General features: G+C 37.7%; 1 protein-coding gene across 1 annotated transcript in view; it reads left to right on the forward strand.

Annotated features, from left to right (window-relative positions):
- Positions 1-19660, forward strand: part of LOC120311474 (neuronal acetylcholine receptor subunit alpha-7-like) — a 90044-nt gene that overhangs the window by 11555 nt on the left and 58829 nt on the right. Inside the window, exon 2 of the mRNA XM_039351009.1 lies at positions 14242-14381. Coding sequence (XP_039206943.1) covers positions 14242-14381 — 140 coding nt within the window. The remainder of the gene's footprint in view (positions 1-14241; positions 14382-19660) is intronic.

Raw genomic sequence — 19660 nt, forward strand, 5'->3', positions numbered from 1 at the left:
CTTTTTGGGGTTGATTTTTCACTTTCTTTTCATATCATGAAAGGGCTTTCTGATGCCACAACTGCTTTTTGCTTTATTTTTCTTGGCTAAGGAATGTGGTGCAGAGGGGCTTTTTAGCATGCCATGGCTCTGGGTTGGCTTTTTGTTTTGTTTTGTTTTATTTTATATCACAAAGCCCAGATCTGGCCTGTCTCAGAAGCCATACCAGGCACACCTCATCAGCAGTAGGAACAAGAACACAGTGAAAGTGAGTCGAAGTGACAACGTTCAGGGCAGTAGTTGTGAAAAGGACAAGTGCTAAGGCACTTGGCTAGAAAGCGGGACTCTGAGTTCTAGTTCCATGTTAGTCATGAAAGCCAGCTGGGTGACCTTAGGCCAATCACACTCTCTCAGCCCCATTCACCTCACGGGGACATTATGGAGAAAATAGGAGAAGAATGGAGCATTAGAAGTATGTTCTCTGCTTTGGGTTATTTAAAAGAACAATGAAAGTTAGAGATAGATAGATAGATAGATAGATAGATAGATAGATAGATAGATAGATAGATAGATAGATAGATAGATAGATAGATGGATGGATGAGATAAACGAGTGAGGGGAGTTGAAGCATTCCTTCACTAATAAGTATGGGAGGGCTGCTAAGTACCCAAATTTTGATCATATGTCTGTGGGGGTGCTGCAGTCATAATTTTGGTCATGGTCAATCAGGCTGTTTATTCAGTGCTGCCATAATTTCAAACAGTTGCTGAATGAATGATTGTAAGTTGAGGACTACCTATAATCTATATTCTCTAGAGCAGTGGTGGCGAACCTATGGCACGGGTGCCAGAGGCGGCACTCAGAGCCCTCTCTGTGGGCACGCGTGCCATTGCCCCAGTCCTAGGCCTTCAACTGGGTTTTATAAAACCTTTTCGCTTCAGGCTCTGCCGCCGTGTACAAAAAAAAAAGGTTCAATCAGTCAATTTCAACTTATCGTGGGGAAAAAAAAGATCTTGCAAAGTTGGAATTGATTGATTGAACTTTTTAGTCCCACCCCGTCTGTCATTACCACCGCAGCCATGCCCACCCCATTGGCCATGCCCACTCAATTGCCCACACCCACCTAATTGCCCACACCCACCCAATGGGCCACGCCCACCCAATGGGCCACACCCACCCAGCACTCGACGATGCATAAGTGGGTTTTGGGTTTTGGGCACTCAGTCTCTAAAAGGTTCGCCATCACTGCTCTAGAGAGATTCTTAGGGCATCAAGCTCCCTGCAATTTCAGTGACAGGAAAACAGACTTTCAATATTAGTATGTTTAGATTTAGTTAATTAACCATACTTGGAATTCGGGAAGCTACGGATGGATGATTCTTGACAGCACCAGGTTGGGGACTAACACAGTTACCCCATACATGTGAGATTTTCTTTTTTCTTTTTTTTTTAAAAGGCTATGCTAAACATTAATTAATCAATTAATTAAAGTGTTTATTTATTTTTCTTCCATTCAATTGACTCCGAATCTCAGAGAGTTCTTGGACAAGTCCCTGCTGTCCCCCCCCCCCCGCATGTTGTTTCAGAAGTGGTTTGTAATTGCCTCTTTCTGAAGGCTGAGAGAAAGTGATTGGCTCAATGTCACTTGGTTTTGTGCCCAAGGCAGGACTAGAACTCAGTCTCCTGGCTTTTAGCCAGATGCTTTAACCATTATACCAAACTGGCTTTATATTTATACCTCCCATTAATCGTCACAACTCCCATAATTTGGATAGTTTACAAACAATAAAACCAGCTAAAACAAACCATGTCCTCATTAAATTCAGAAGCCAATTCAAAAGGTTCTAGAACTGAGCATATTATGAGTTTGCTAGGACTATTAAGGAACTCAACAATGCCCTGCGGCTACTCATTCCAGAGGAAACTGCTAGCACTGGCACATTTCCCCCCCCCCCTCCGTCAAGTTGAAAGATTATAAATTTTCTCACCAAGCTACAACATATTTGGAAAAGACAAACAATATATCAGATTTAGCCATCAGCAAAACATGTATAAGGTCAAATACTCTGGATAGACACAGATTTATTTGACTGGAATTTTTTGCTTCTGGATTAAATTATCATTTAACTGCACATTTAATGTGTTATAAACACATTTACTCTTTTTTCTACTTATTCTAAGGGCTCTACAAAATCTTTCCTAAAGAAAAGTATATAGCTTTCATTTAAAAGCTGTGTTGTCAGGTATAGCTCACATGTCCTAAACATATGCCAATTATTCTGTTTGAATATAGTGTGTATTTTATGCATTATTGATTGATTTGACTTCGGTGCCTGCACACCTCCAATTGACTCTGGGCAGCTTAAAGCATAAAACAAAACTAACAAAACAAAATAAAACCAAAAATGTAATATTGAAAAATAAACATGACGACAAAAAAGATAATGAATCAGATCAATGACAAATAAATCATGCAATCAAGAAGGAGCCCAAAGCCAGGTCTTCTGGAATATCATTTTTGTAAGTTAATTCAGTAATGTGAGAAGTGCTTCTATGCAGCATACTCCCATTTCACCTTTAGCAAAATTGTATTGTAGTTTGCATTCCACGGACTATTGCACAGTCTGACTGATGATTACAGAGCCTGAAAGAACAGCATGCTTTACTATGGAACTCATGAGTTATTTGCCATTTTTAAAATCACAAATATGCCCTACTTTATAAATTACAGATATATAAGAACACTTACTAATTATTCAGCTCTACAAAATTGCTCTGTTTTTACATATTTCATGCATCCAATTCATTATCTTATTTGAAGAAGCTGATATTTCGAAGGGCACCATAAATGGAAAACTTCAACACGAGTTAGATGGGGATATGAAATACCTCTTATGTCCCTGCTAACTGGAAAATACCTTTTATGTCCCTGCTAACTGGACTGATCTTAGTGAACCTCTTGTATCCCTAATCCGGAAACATGGGATATAACATATTGCTGAGTCTTGGAATATGGGAAAAAAAGCATTGATAGTAGTCTTTTAAGAGTCCGGGGAGTCTTTCCATCAAATCCTAGACATGTGCCACACAGGAAGACAACTCACTTTTCTTAACAGACTGTCTGGCTGTATCTGATCACCACCTGCCCTGAATATCCCTGATATTTGTTTATGAAATGTTTGAAGACCTCTTAAGGGAAAAGACAGGAATATGTCTGCAATACTTGTGTATTCTTCCTAGTTCTTGGATGTTTGTGGCAGCTGATGTTTACCCTGACTTTAGACACATTGTCAAATGGTATAACGTTTAAGATTTACAATGATTATAATGCTTTTCTTCCCATATTCCAAGGTTTGAAGATACAGCCCAATGCAAAAGAATCTCTTTGAGTTTACATATTACACAGAAGAGAAAATCTGAGCAAATCTTTATTGGAATATTGATGTATTGGAATCTGCACAGCTGTTACAAGTATAGGTGTCTGGTACTCTTTTGATTAACTTATGCCAGACATGTCACCTTGCCTCACCTTCTTGTGTACTTGTGTGGATGATTTTTGTTTATAAAATGTTTGAATTGATGAAACTTGACAATAAAGCCCTTCCACACTTAAATGTGTAGATGTTTCTGAACATATGTAATAATAGAAAAGGTTTATGATATTGTATAACAAAACAGAAGCACTAGGCCATTCTCCCAAATTTGTCCAATTGGAAAAATCTTCGTCATTTTGCCAAGTTGTTTAGTGTGAGGAGTCTGTCATGGCAGTGAAATCTTATTAGCATCATAGTCATCTCTGCGCAATTCTTGCATCTAACCACAGTGCATATGTGACCTGATAACATCTATTGTCTGCTGTGTCTGCCTATCATTGCTTTCATGTTGTTCTCAACTCAGGGATGATGCAGGTTTCACTTGCATTAGCTTTCTTTCCTTATTTTAGCACTGTCCAAGGACAATCTTAAGTGAAGCTTTCTCACTTTTGTGAGAAGGAAATCAGAGGACTGTCAGTGTCTGGGAATTGAAGCAAGAGTGCCAGGACCATCAGTGAGGATATGCTGATGTAGTTTACAGCTGACTCAAGAACGGATAGATAGCGTTCCAATTCAGCAGTAGAGAAAGGTCTTTTGCTTAATGGAGCTGCTATATATCCAGGAGGGATCTGTTTGTTTTGGGCAATGAGCAGTGTTGTCGTAATTTTATCTCTTGGCACCCACAAGAGGCTGTAAGAAACAAATGAAAGATTTTGCAACAATTGTTCCTCCTACATTGCATTAGTTTATAGAATAGTACTGTAAAAGTCATGCGACTTTTATTCTGAACTTAATAATTAAATTACTGGCATGTTTTTGTTCCATGAAAAATAAAGTGACAAAAAACTATGAGATAATGTTTGGTGAAATAAAGAGGATAAAGCAAGGGATTCCATCCACATTAAAACTAAGACTTTAATTCATTCATTAGGGGCATCTGAATCAAGCCAAAATTTCATCCAGATGACAAAATGTGCATTATAATATCACGATGCATTTCCTCCCTTGCAAACATCCAGGTTCTACATTTGATCTTTATGTGCTCTTTCTATGTTCCAAACTTGTTTTGGGCTTCTCTTAATATCTTCCAAGATACAACATTTTTACTGTGCATTGTAAAGGAGTCATTCAACAACCAGAAAGAAATTGTGGAATGCAATGGATTGTTTTTTTTTAGCAGCAAATATTTCTGCCCAAGAACAGTCAGAAGACCTCATGCTGCTTCTGTACACATTTAGAGATAAATTGCAAATGCATTTTTTAATTTAAAGCATTTCAGTAAACATTATCCATCAAAAACTCCCCTAATGCTTTACAGAACAATAAAAATAGACTGTTTCCAGACTTGTAATCTAAAATGAAAAGCAAAAAAGGCAAGTCAGTAAAAGAGTAACAAGAATATTAAGAGATCAATTCTTAATGTTATTCAGATCTTGCAATGCAAGATGTGATCCAGAGATAATACTGTAATGCGTGCCACCCCATGTTAAAGTTGCAGTTTTTCACATAATTATCTGAAAGGAAATATGGTCAGCTAACTAGCTGAGGTGTGCACAGTCAAATTTTCATTCCTCTGTAGTTCCGCATTCATCCCTTGCTATAATTGAGTGCTTTACAGTATAGCATTATTACACACCTTTGAACTATGGTGCTGGAGAAGACTCCTGCGAGTCCCTTGGACTGCAAGGCGTTCAAACCGGTCAGTCCTAGAAGAGATCAACCCCGACTGCTCTTTGGAAGGCCAGATCCTGAGGTTGAAGCTCAAATACTTTGGCCACCTAATGAGAAGGAAGGACTCACTGGAGAAGGGCCTAATGCTGGGAAAAATTGAGGGCAATAGAAGAAGGGGACGACAGAGAATGAGATGGCTGGATGGAGTCACTGAAGCAGTAGGTGTGAACTTAAATGGAATCCAGAAGATGGTAGAGGACAGGAAGACCTGGAGGAACGTTGTCCATGGGGTCGCGATGGGTCGGACACGACTTCGCAATTAACAACAACAACAACAACAATTATTACACAATCTGTGTTCATAGAGCTGGGAAAATATGAAAGGTTCCAACTGGGGAACTTGAGATGGGCAGGCCAAATAAGGTATATTAAATTTATCACCCAAATTTTATCTTCAAAATGGCAACCCTACACAATTGGATTGAGTGGTTGAGTGGAGACTCATACCTGTTGGCAGAACTTCATAAAACCTTAGGACAGGTGAAATACTCTTCTAGGTGTGTGGTATATAGCTAGAAGAGTATGGTGTACCTCTGGCCCATAGAGATACAATGACAACTAGAAGAATATGGTATTCTCCCCACCCAGAGAGATGTAATTACAGGGGTAGAATTAGAAGACTAGTTCCAAATTTTAATGTCAGTGGAGGTGTTTTAAAGATGATTTTGCTACTCAAAGTGGTTCAGTATTGGAGTGCAAATTTAAATTGTGAAAATATCACATGTCTCAAAAACATTAATCTAGGCAAACTGAAAGCTCAGAGTTTGGCTGCTATTCATGTGGCCTCAATTCTATGTCTAGCAAATCCAACTGTTGTATTTTTAACATGCAATGCCCAAACCTCTATAATAACTTGATATGGGAGCCTGGGCTGGGTTCCTATAATATGCTGATCCATAAATGACTAATACTATTCATTTTAGTCAAGTCCAGCACATTGTGAAGAGACGGTCCATCAGTCTGGGTTTCTCTGCCAATTTGATACACTTCTTTGAGCAAAATCTGTCACATCAACTGATGAGTCCAAGAAACTGGTCTGTGCCTTTTCTTTTCTTTATAAACTCTCATTACCTACCAAAGCAGTATCTTTCCCTCTGCTAGGGGGCATCTGAATAAAAAGGCCACATTACAATCACATCCAGCGATGGAGGTATTTGCAGCAAGTCCATGAGTGCAAGAAAATAAACAACTATAATCTTGGAAGCTAGGAATCCACAATGAGTTTTCTTTTGATGTAAGAAATCTATAAACTGACCTAGCTTTGCAGATTAAGTTTAAGGGATGTTGGTGGCATCAACAATAGTACAGAAAGTAAATATGTATTCTGTATCATAAAAAAATGTCTGCCTAAGGCTTGAAGCTAAACTAGTAAAGCTACAAAGTGACGCTAAGCAATATATATGAATTGTTTGCTTTGTTTGGATTGGTGGAAAAATGTGGAGAACCTCCTGCTTAATTTTTCTTATTATGCTTATTTGAAAATGGCATCACAGCAGCAGGCTAGGTGAAGAAATAGTATATGTTGCTGCAACTTGAACTCTGCAGGGAATAAATATAGTTCAGAGAAATATATCATGAGCTTGACTCAGCCTGACTAGAGATTGTGGGAGTACAGAAAACAGAATTGCAAAGAATAATTTAGACCAAGGATTTCTAAACTTTTTGCCATCACACCTCCCTGTACTGTAATCCTAATGTAAACACCTCCCCTAAAAATTCATACACCAAATGAATACAAATGAATAATGACAGTAGAGGCACATTTATTATAACAATGTACTGTATAACTAAAAGGTTCCTTATATCTCCCCTGGACTCACTCGGTACCTCCCCAAGAGAGGTATACCATAAAGCTTGGGAAACCCTGATTAGACCATCATGGCCACTCCTCAGATTGGGAAATGCAGGTATGTAGTGATTCAAAGTAAAGGACCCTGAAGGATGACTGTCCACCTTTTGCTTAAACCGGTGTTTCTCAACCTTGGCGACTTGAAGATGGGTGGACACCAATTGCTGGAATTCTGGAAATTAGAGTCCACCCATCTTCAGGTCACCAAGAATGAGAAACACTGGCTTAAACCATAAAAGGGAATCCATTATTTTTTCAACACACCTGCTCAGCACAGGATTGGAGAAACCTATTATGCTCAATATTAAATACAACTTGGATTCCAGATGCAAGAGGAAATTATTTCCATAAAGCAATTTCTGTGAAGCCATTAGTTTTAATTTGAACATATTTACTGTATGTTACCTTACATGTACTGTGTGTACATTGTATTTATATTTATTTATGTAAATGACCAAAGACCATGGAAAAGAAAAGAAAAAAGCAGAGATTTACAGTAATTAAAATAGATGTTTAATAAACCATCACTCCTCATTTGTCCAGTATTGTTTAATTTTAATTAAAGGCTTTTGCTCCACTGCTCAAAATGTCATTTAGTTAATTATTTAGTTGGCTGACTTATCATGCATTTATACCCCATACTGCTTGACTGAGGATGATAATGGGTCAGATAAATAGGCAGCAGCCTTTATACTGAATTCATTGATGGTGAATATGATGATGATGATGATCTTAGCTTTTATTTCAGTCATCCATTTTGTAGTTTCCTTTAACCTCTCTGGGCTACTTATTAACATCAGCAAGAAACTGGGAGCAAGAAATTTTTAAAGACCCTTTAAAAATCTTAATTTTGCCTTTACTTTATTTATGATTAGAACATGAGTAGATCTGTAACTGTACTAAGAATCCTATTTTTATTTTTTCACATTTTTGAACTGCCCAACTCCTTCGGCATTATATCTCCTATTGTCTGTCTTTCTGTCTGTCTATCTATCTATCTATCTATCTATCTTCATCTGTCCATCCATCCATCCATCCATCCATCTATCTAGCTTCCTCAATATCGAGTTCTCTACCAGAGATCTAGGAGTCGAAGATTCTAGGTAGTTGTTCCTGGCACTGCACTCTTTTGAATAGAGAGCTCTGATGTTGTTCTTGGGGTCTGTTGGAGCCCCTCTCTCAGATTAGGTGTCAGAGCCCCGAGTGGTCCTACCGTCACTCGTATCACTTTGACTTTTACTTTCCACATCGTCTCCAGTTCCTCCCTCAGCCTTGGTACTTCTCCAGCATCTCATACTCCTTCTTCCTGATGTTGCTTTAATTTGACACCACTACATCTATCACTACTGCTATCTTCTGGTCCTTGTCTGGTTGATTGGCTCGTACTTGCCTATCTGTTTGGATCTGGAAGTCTCAAAGGATCTTAGCTTTCTTATTCTCCATTACCTTCTATGGAATCTCCCACCTGGATTTAGGAGGATCTAGCCCATGTAATTTATTTATTCAAATAATTTATATAGCCATCCAGAGTCACTTGTTCATGAGATGAGAGGCTACATAAATTTGTTTAATAATAAATAAATATTATAAGCCACCCAGATTCTTCTGGATTAGGCAACAATAATAAATATACCATATTTTCCGGCATATAAGGTGACCTGGCGTATAAGACGACCCCCTACTTCAGTGCCGATTTCCATGCCTAGAAAGTCATCCACCGGAAACTACCGTAATTTCCGGCGTATAAGACAATTCGGCGTATAAGATGACCCCCAACTTCGGCGCCGATTTCCGCGCTTTAGAAAGTCGTCTTATACGCCGGAAAATACGGTAAATAATAATTAAATTAAAAAATATTTTGAAACCTGTTTTATAACATTCTCTTTCCATACACAAACACATACAGACTCACACTCACATACACACTTTGATGTTAGCTTTCAGGGAACATCTAAGGAATTACATCCTGGAAAAATGTACACATATTCAAAAAATGCTAGCTTGTAAATTACAAGGCAGGTGGATGAGTAGCAGACCTAATTACAATATACGGTACTCTGTTTTCCCCTTTCTTCCTTGTTGTTAAGGCTGACTTTGAGAAAAACACACATCCTAATTTCTACTGCAATTAATCAGGATTTTGGTAGCATCTTTTCCAACATCAGCTTCTGTGAACTATAGCTCAGTTCAGTCTTACAACATCCATTTTATTTCCTGTAAGTAGATGTAGGGTTGTAGCCTAGATAATTGTTTTATTTCTTCAAGGTACTCTGTAATTTGTGAAGAAACAATTGGGATTGAACAGGAGCTTTTCAGCCTTTACATTAAATTGTAGTTCTCAGCATTCAGGGGATTCAACAAAACAAACAAAACAAAACATGCCAGCTAAACTGTTACACATCTCATGTCTTAAGAACTTAAAATAAATTTCAAGTTTTGCCTTGGCTAGGTTATCTCTTCATTGTATATTGAAAGTCTTCATGAAAGGTAAATTGAATTACCTTATGTGAAAAAAATAATTGATAATGAAATAATTGATTCTGCATCAGAAAGTGATTTCTATGTACATTTCCATTTAAACCACAACTATTTAAATCATTCTACCTCGGGACTGGTAGAATGAATATATTCCCTTAATATTTCTACCCTTAGTTTATAATTTACGTATTTGTTTTTTCCTTCTAAGTTACTTTTTTGTATATCACTTCTGCACTTGTCCTCATTGACAATGTCAAATACAACATATTCCAGATGTCTGGAATTATGCCATATCTTTTCACAGCTTCTCCCTGCACTTGTCGTCACACTCTAGTAGACACACATTGTTTGCCTTCTTGGTCTGCTCTGTCACCTCTCCTATAGGACTACCATAACTGGACCACTAAACTCCAGAGAACCATATATGACAGCAAAATATTAATGATTTTAAAAAGCATTAACATTTTGCATCCACTTAATGAATGCCCAAACTTTACCAGCCCAAAAGTGGTAGCTCTAATGTTTCATGGCTGAGATGTGGAAACAATAAGAATATAAGTAGCACCAACTGATCTGACTGGCCTACAAGGAGTCTGCAGTGGATAGATGGCATTGATGGACACAAGGAAGATCTGTTACCAAAGTAAATGGAACATGAGCCTAGGCCAAGAAAATAATTTGGGGAAATGCCTTAGAAAGCACTCTCCCCGGCATTCTCGTGAAGATAAAACAGGAAGAAAAAGAAGCACATTCTGACTTGCAAGATTCTGCAGCTGTTCTAATAAAAGTAGCTTAGATTTGCAAGATGTCTGTTTTTTAGTCTTGCTGGGGTTGATAGAGTTTACCTGTAGTGAGTCAGAATGATTGGGGCAGGCAGGAAGTGGATAAAACAAGGAATAGTCCTAAGGGAAGCTTCCAACATTCCCCCCCCCCCCCTCTTTCGGCAGCTGCCTATGCAAATTCACACACACACACACACACACACACACACACACACACACACACTATCGAACAGGGTGATAATACTGTAAATTTGAAAATTTCATATATTTTATGGGGAAGAGGGAGAGAAAACAGAACAATTACATATAGAAAAATATACAGGTGTGTGTAAGAGATAGGAAATTTGTATAGATTTGGTGAGTATACATTTAACATTCTTTATGATAGACAGACATTTAATTGTTTTAAAAATTTCTCATTATTGTCCTTTCTTAAAGTATTTAAATGATCTCAGCTGGGTCAGTTTTCCTATCACCATTCATTCATTCAGTTTAAAATCTCAACAGTGACTTGTTGGATGACTAATTGTGTTAAAAATGAAACAGTCAAGAATAATTATGGGTATTTATACAATGGCAATTGAGGACAACATCCCTCTCACCCATCTCAGGTACCCTATGATAAAATTTTGATGTTATGTGATACAGTAGGCTATTTGTGTTTCTCATTATAAAAATATTCATTTATTAATTTATTCAATTTGGATGCCCCCCCAACTAACTAATTCTGAGATCTGAAGTCTAGAGTAAACCAAGTGACAGGTTTGGATGAAAATAGATTAATTTAGCATCAATTGGTCTCAGAAGTTAAGCAAGGCTGGGTTTGGCATGTATTTGGATGGGAGAATAACACAACTGTAGGGCAGATTCACAGGGGAAATTGAAAATCATCCTAGAAAAAGTTAATGACACAGTGTTTCCATCTGCTGCCAAGAAAACAACATGGAATCCATCTTTTAAAGTCATCAGGAATTTAGCTCAATTCAAAAGAGACCACCTACCTGTGTAATCCAGAGGCAAGTCAGATGTAATTTAAGATGAAAAATATTAAAATACAAAGAAAAACCCTATGGAGAGATATGGAGAAACAGTACCCATAATTTATTCATACTTTGCCCTTTTTTGTTTACAGTATAGTTAAAAAAATATTTACATCTAAGGATATTTATCACACGCTTGCAGCTGTAGACAAATGTCACAATGCTCACAATAGCAAAGAAGAGCAGATGGGACATATTTATATCTGTGGGGAATAAGTGACATACGGCGGTAGTAAGTTTTACATTCTTGGAACTGCAAAATGCATCAAGTAAGCTGCATACCTGGCAGCTACCTGAATCTGCCAAAAGAATAACATACCCTGCATTTTAGTAACGCTACTTTGGCTTGTAACTTGCCATGGTTCATAACTTGTTCATTGGGGTATCAAGTATGTATGAATGAGGCTACTTCAGAGGAAAGTATCAGAGAACAGTTTCCGCATATGGATTGTTGCATTATGACATCGTGATACTATGCATATTTATGTGGAAGAAATAGGCAATTGTTTTCCAATAATTATTCCTTATTCCACATGACTTTTTTAAAAAATAAAACATTAAACATTTGAACTAATGAAAATCATGGGATATTTCTTTCAAGTCTTGATAATTCTTTTGCACAAGTGGCCCAGATTTCAGATCATTTATTTATTCATTCATTCCTATAGATAGTTCTCGGTTAACAATGGTAATTCGGGACAGAGTTTCTGTCACTAAGCAATGCAGTTATAAAGTGCAATGTCATGTGATCACATTGCTTAGCGATAGCAATCCTGTCAATGACCATTGCTGTTATTAACCAAATCCTACCAGTTATTTGGTGAGGATCTATCCCAGTTCAAGCCATACCCCGCTTGGTCCATTCCAGCCCTAGGCCTCAATAAGGTGAGGAACTGCCTCCTCTTGAACCCCCCTCACTTCCCTATCTCCCTGTACCCCTGCCCTTTTGGCCACATGCCTACTCACTGCCACCAGCTGCCCCCACCATCTAGCCCTGGTCAGCTGGTGCTATGCCTACTGCATCACACGGCGTATTGTACTGGCTGTGTCTTCTTTTCATATCATCGTATTTCATGTTGGTGCAGCTGGGACTTCTCTTGTGTGCTGGTAGGGCCTCTGTTTATGCACTAGCCAGGACCTTTGTTCACATGCCAGTCAGGGTCTCCGGTCATGCCCTTTCCAGGGCTTGGCATGTGAAAGAAGGCCCCAACTATACTAGCGCAAAATGACCTGGCTGGAAAGGTCCTTTTTTGCGCTGGCATAGCTTAGCTGCTCTTTTACATGCCAGGCTTCTTTTGCACTGGTACAGCTAGGATCTTCTTTCATGTGCTGGGCTTCTTTTGTGAAAGCGGGGGGGGGGGGGAAGAGAAGGCCTGAATGCACCAGTGAGAAAGGAGAAGACATGAAAAAAGGCCTCAGCTGGTACAGTAATGGTGTGAGTATGGCGCTGATGGGTAGGACCAGGCAATAGGGCAGCTAACAGCAATGGGTGGGAGGGCAGCCAAAAGGTAGTCATAAATTTGGGTGGCCCCAGGTGGGCCTGAATTTTGTTCATGTAACTGTGGAAGTGCTGCAACAGTCAGAACTACAAACATAAGTCCCTTTGTTCGGTACTGTCATAACTTCAAATGGTCACTGAACAATGGATGTTAAGCGAGGATTACCTATAATTGAATGAAATCTACCTATTGGAGCTGTTTAATCTTAACTTTTTGCCTATGAACTACATAGCATGGATTTAGTTTCTTTCTCTGCCATAGCTGTTGATATGCATCTATATGTGAGTATGTGTGCATTATATCTTTACATTTCTGATTTTACAATAGCTTCCTTCCTACTTTTATGTGGACTTTTGTTATGATTACTTCTACATTTATTTTTGTCCTGGGGCAAACACAAAGGAAACAACATAGAGCTTTATTAGATAAACCAACCATGCACAACACTCACAGCTGCTTGGGTGATTTGCTAGGAACCCAGGAGATTTGCTTGCATAAGCATTTGCATAATTTTTTTTAAAAAACTGCATACAAACATATGGATACAAAGTCTATTTGTTATGCTAAAAATGATAGGTAGAGTAATAGTTATTTCTCTCATGAGAGTGAATGAATGACATCTTCTGTGAGTTACAGCAAGAGATACCAAAGGAATCCAAATTGATGCAAGCTACACTAATGGGAAGAACATTAGCCTTATTTTTCATTCCCAGGAAAAAGTTTTTATTAAAATACAGCTTAGTAGAAAATGCCTCATTAATTTGCAATTGTTAAATTATATTAGACATTAATAAAATATAATAATATCTTTATTTGTTCAGGAGCAAAAAAAGTACCATGTAGGTCTTTCCTCTAGCTGAGTATGCATTGTGTGGTTTAAGCTAATGAATGTCTAGGAAAACAGAAATTATTTTAGGATGTATAACTTTTTTTTGTTTTAATCCAGAAACATCACAAATAGAGAGGGGTTTTCAAGAATTAAGATAGGAATGTTTAGATGATTTTTTTAAAAGAATAAAAATTAATTGCTTATTAATTTTCTACCCTACCAACTAAGGAGACCAGGTCAGTGTATAAGAAGTTAACAACATAAGAATCTGACTTGATGATAAGTCAGAATATTGTTCCATTTAGCTCAGTGACTGTCCACAGTGAACAGTCTTCAAGTCTTGTCTTGAGATTCTAGATATTGAATCAGAGGTATTTTGTACAAGGAACATACCATTGATCTGGAGACTTTCATCAGAAGAAAGCAACTCAGGCAATCAAATTTCTAATAGAATGAGAAAGGAGAATCTTAAAAAGAGAGAGAATAATTGCCTAAAGTAGATCTTTTTCTTCTTTTTCTAGTCTCCCAGCAAGGTGAAAACCAAAGACGGCTGTATCGAGAACTACTGAAAAATTATAATCGATTGGAACGGCCTGTTGTGAATGACTCACAACCTCTTGTAGTAGAACTTCAGCTTTCATTGCTGCAGATAATTGATGTGGTAAGTTATCTATAGCTCAGTTCCCTTTTCCTGAACCAATGATAAATATCACACATTTTAAACCAATCATGTACATAAAAATATAAGAATTTGACAGAGCAGTCCAGTCCACTCCATTTTCAAGGCATGGCAACTGTGAAACCAAAGAACCAAAAGAGCGATCAAGATAATTGTGACTGATAGCCCAATCTTTGATAAATTTGTCTGGTCCTCTGTTTAAAAGCATCCAAACTGGAAGCTGTTATCATATCTGATGATAGAAAATCGTCCCATGTAACTATCTGTTCTGTAAAGAATTGCTTTCTTTTATCCATCTGGAATCTCTACTTAGTTTCAGTGATTGCGTTCTAATATTATGAAAGAAAGTGAAGGACTCTATAGCTACATTTCCCATTCTGGGCATACATTTTTATATCTTTATCAACTCTCTATCTGTTTTAAGACTAAAGCTAAAAAGACACTGTGGTCTTTTTTCATGCAATATCTATTCTAGCTTCCACATAATTTTGGTTGCACATTTTTGCTGCTTTTCCAAGTGTACAATACAATGTTTGAAGCGTGGTAGCCAAGAATGAACACAGTATTTCAATTAAAGTGGCATCATTGATTTCTACAACATAATATTGGTTGTTTTAATTGCCATTTTTATTAATGATTGTAGCATGGGAGTTATCTTTTTATAGTGGCCAAACATAAGGATTGAATTTTTTTTTGAGCTATCCATGATGACTTCAAGACCCTTTCCCCAATTAATTTCTGCCAATTCGGATCCCATTAAAGTACAATATATGTGAATTTTGATGTATAGTTTTTGGACCAGCATTGTGTAGAAGAGCATTTGTCATTCTGAACCCCATTTGCCTACTTTGGAGAGATCTAGACTTTAGAAAATCTCTTCTTATTTTAATACCTTGAAAGATTTGGCATTACCTGCAAATGTGCCCAGCTTACTAGTCATTCCTGATTATTTATAGACAGATTAAAACCCGTCATACAGAAGGACAACATTTTCATGTCTTTCCTGAGTAAAATTGTTCATCTGTTCCTATTTTTTACTTCCTGTTCTTTAACTAACTATCCGTTCACAAGAGCATATCTTCTTATCCCATGCTGTTGCATTTGCTTATTTATTTCCAGTGAGGGGTTTTGGCAATGATCTTTTGAAACTGTAAATTGCAATTTATGTTAAATTTCCTATGCCTGCATGTTTGATCACACTTTCAGAAAACTCTATAAATTAGTGAAACAAGATTTCCAGAAGCTTATATTATCTTCAGCAGGGTTTAGTTTTATGTATATTTATTTTATTTTACATTATCCTATCATATCTTGAACAAACATTAAACTAACTAACTTGTAATTTAATAATAAGATTGCAATATAATATTATTCCAATATTGGTTGATCTGAATAAATCTGTATTAGGACATTAAGATAGCCCTTTTTCAAGAACAGGTATTCCACAGCAAATTTGTATCATTTATACTATTGTAGTAAATTTAAAGAATGGCAAATAATGTCTTTTTTTCTTAGTAGTGGAAAAGGAAAACCTCATTGAAAGCTAAATATGTTCAAGATTCTTGATGGCAGTCATGTATAATGAGATTAATATTTTTTCATGTTTTTCTTAGACAGTGAAACAGGAACAATGAATTTCTTGCTTCCAAATATTGCTGGACAACTGTTACTTTTAGTTATTGTTGGACCCATCACTCTCACTCACATTAAAGCAATCTGGGGTGATGGAAGTTGCAATCCAACATGCAGCGCTATAATTTTTTTCCTGTTCTATATTCATAAGGGAATTTATGAGCATGCTTGGAAATATTTGCTTGTATGTTGATGCTTCCACTAAAAATCAATCTATAAGAAATTACTCCTGGATAATTTTGTTGGCTGATTTTACCAATTTACCCATCACTATTGAAAGCATGGAATATCAATGAGTTTGCGGCAATTCTGCTTCCTGACTCCATCTTTTTGAGAAAAATAAAAGGAATATGGAGGGTCACAGTATGTAAAATGTTTCAGTTCAAACCTCAAGTATTTGGAAGTCATTCAAGCACGGAAGATAACCTTTTTTTTTGCACTTAAAACAGCTGTTTCATGCTTGAAATGTGGTGTCCTGCATTTTAATAGATGTTTTAGGCCTCATGGTCTGTGCACCTCTAAAATGGTTCAAGAATAAGGAAAAGCCTAGTGATCTCAGAGCTTAAAGGACCTCTCCTGATAGGCAGTATACTGTTCCCCTCTTGTTGTTGTTGTTAATTGCGAAGTCGTGTCCGACCCATCGCGACCCCATGGACAACGCTCCTCCAGGTCTTCCTGTCCTCCACCATCGTCTGGAGTTCATTTAAGTTCACACCTACTGCTTCAGTGATTCCATCCAGCCATCTCATTCTCTGTCATCCCCTTCTTCTATTGCCCTCAATCTTTCCCAGCATTAGGCCCTTCTCCAGTGAGTCCTTCCTTCTCATTAGGTGGCCAAAGTATTTGAGTTTCAATGTGGTTATTTTTGCAGGTGAGGCAAAATGATTACAATGGATTTTGAGGCTCTTGGAGTTAAGCTTCATTTTGTTAATTTAATGACAAGTCTGTATGGAGTTGAGAGCCTGAGGGCCTGGCCTATTAACTTATTAGCAACTTGTTAAGGAGCTTTTGCAAGTGAGCCATGAATTAGCTTCAACCAAACTACTCCATCTTAATCACTTTATCTATGCTTTTGCTTGATATAGCCATTGTTAGACTCAGCAGTTAGCTGGCACTTACTTTGACACTTATCAGAAGAAGCTAAAGAAGCTAACCACAAACACTTCAGTTATAGGAAATGTTAATCTGTCTGGCAGATGGTGGCTTTATAATGTGCTGAAGAATTTTGCAAGGAATAAGGAAAGACAATGTGGCATTTAGCTTAAGCTGTGCTCATGAATGTCCAAGCAAAGGTGTGGAGGCGAAAAGTTCCATTGTTAGCATGTTAAAAAACACACCCAGAAGTGGAGAGCTTAGCTAATTAAGTACATCCCACGTACTAGCCTAAACTGTGCATGTCTTCAATGAATCAGAAACAAGTGATGAGATGTCAAGAAATTCTGATTTGTATATGTGGTTTTTGTGATATAAAAACAGTTTGTTGAACATCGTTTGATTTGGACTTGGATCCTGAGTGTGCATCTCTACAAACTTATAAAGAGTAAAAACCCAGTATAAAAATTAAAAAAACAAAAAACAAATAACCCCCTCCCTCTGGTGACAACACACAGTCAAATGAGCCACTTTATGGGCTCCATCCCACTCTGAGTTCCCTAGGCTCATTGGCAAAACCAAGTCTTCAGGGCCTTACAGAATAGTGTCAAAATGGGGGCCAGTCTAATTTCTGCAGGGATGATGTTCCCTGCAGCCACCACGTAAAAGGCCGTTCTTCTGGGTCCTGCTCGATGTACCTCTTTAGGGGATGGAACCTGCAACATTTCTTGCCTCCCCACTCTAGGCAAGTGAGAGATAATCTGGTCTCAAGCCATGAAGGGCTTTAAAGGTGACTTTAAATTAACTATAAGTCTGTCTCATTGCTACAAAAAATGATGGCAAATTGTCTGACAATACAAGAAACCAGTTACTCATATTTAAAGAATCATTGTGTCTTCCTCATTGGATACCACAATGTTAGTCAATAGTATGACAAATGAGATAATCTATTCTAGGAAAAGCCAGATATTTATCCTTATCTCTGTTTTGTATTTATTATGGAACCCAACAGTGTGGATTGGTACCAAGATGAGTTGTACATATCGTTCCAAGTCACCTCATTTGAAAGAGAAACACCCATCTTGAAGGGCTCTGTGAAGATCAGAAATGAAAGCCGTGCATCCTTTTTAACCACTATGCATATTAGATCTAGATGGACACTCATCAGCTCCTAATACCCTTTTTGAAAGTAGTTGATCTGATTAACTGATTTCCATTGCAAATGGTTATCGGCGTGAATTTTATCTCTTAACTAGGCTTCTGTCTAATTGTAATTGAGGACCAAAGGGACCTCAAGGTGTTTCCCAGAACGTTAACACATGGCTTTATTGCTTTGGAATGCTGACTATGACTCTGAAATGGGCAGGTATCCCTGATGTTTCACAAGTAATTTGTCAATTAATTATGAACCATTTTCCAATTTTAGGCAGAAGCGTCATGTATATTGAAATAAATTATGAGGCATGTGTTCCTTATAAATGATTCATCAGATGCTGTTCCCATAGGTTTCTGCAAGGCTATAATTGTAGGTGGTGTGCATTGCTTCCTTTCCAATTGTTTAGATTGCTTAGCTGTAAATGGGATGGCTATATTCAGTTAATAAGCAATGTAATTAGCAAAAATAGGCAGTGAAAACGGATTATAAAATGAGAACTATTTTGGTCCACTGTACTATTAGATATCTTCACTAATAGTTATAGATTATTGATTACCTGAAATAATGCAATAGATATACATTTTTATTTTTGTTTTATTACTATTGTTATTAGTAATGGGGTGGTGCAGTATCTCAGTTGTTAAGACACTGGGCTTGTCAGGTGGAAAGCCGGCAACCCAGGTTCAAGAGAGCCATGCTACAAGGTGAGCTCCTGTCCCTGCCTCAGATCCTGCCCACCTAGCAGTTTAAAAGGATGCAAATGTGAGTAGATAAATAGGTACCCCTTCAGTTGGAAGGGAACCGCATTCCATGATGTCATGCTGGGCACATGACTGCAGAAATACCTTCGAACACTGCTGGCCCAATGGCCATGAAAAGGAGATGACCACCACCCCATATAGTCAGCAACGATTAGTGGAGTAAAATCCTAAAGGGCTCCTTTTTATTGTTAATATAAACAAAAAATGCTGGGCTATAAAATGTATATTCATAGGAAATATTTTCTAGCGTGGGAAATCATCCAATGCTGATGGGGGATCTTATCTTTGTGGAATATTGTTGTTCCTGAAAATTGCATTTTGCTTTCCTCTAGGCAGTGGTGCCTATTCATTTCTAAGGGAAGTATTCAAAGGGTTTGGCTTGGGGATATTACCGAAGTAAAGGGAGGAAAGGGTTAGTAGTTCATTTCCCCTCAGGCCATGGCTCCATAGGAGTTCTTACTCGGTGTTAAAAGCCAAGCCAACGTACAAGCTTAAGTACATATTTCTAGTGATGTTTCTAATCTTTCCCATCTTCTGCCAATTTGATCATTTTAATTGAAGATGCTGGGAATTAAAGCCGAGGCACTCTACGTGCAAAGTGTGTCCTTGGCCAGTGTGAT

Source organism: Crotalus tigris, unplaced genomic scaffold (assembly GCF_016545835.1).
Source record: "Crotalus tigris isolate CLP2741 ecotype Arizona unplaced genomic scaffold, ASM1654583v1 scf7180000018368.3068619, whole genome shotgun sequence".
In the NCBI taxonomy this organism is placed as follows: Eukaryota; Metazoa; Chordata; class Lepidosauria; order Squamata; family Viperidae; genus Crotalus; species Crotalus tigris.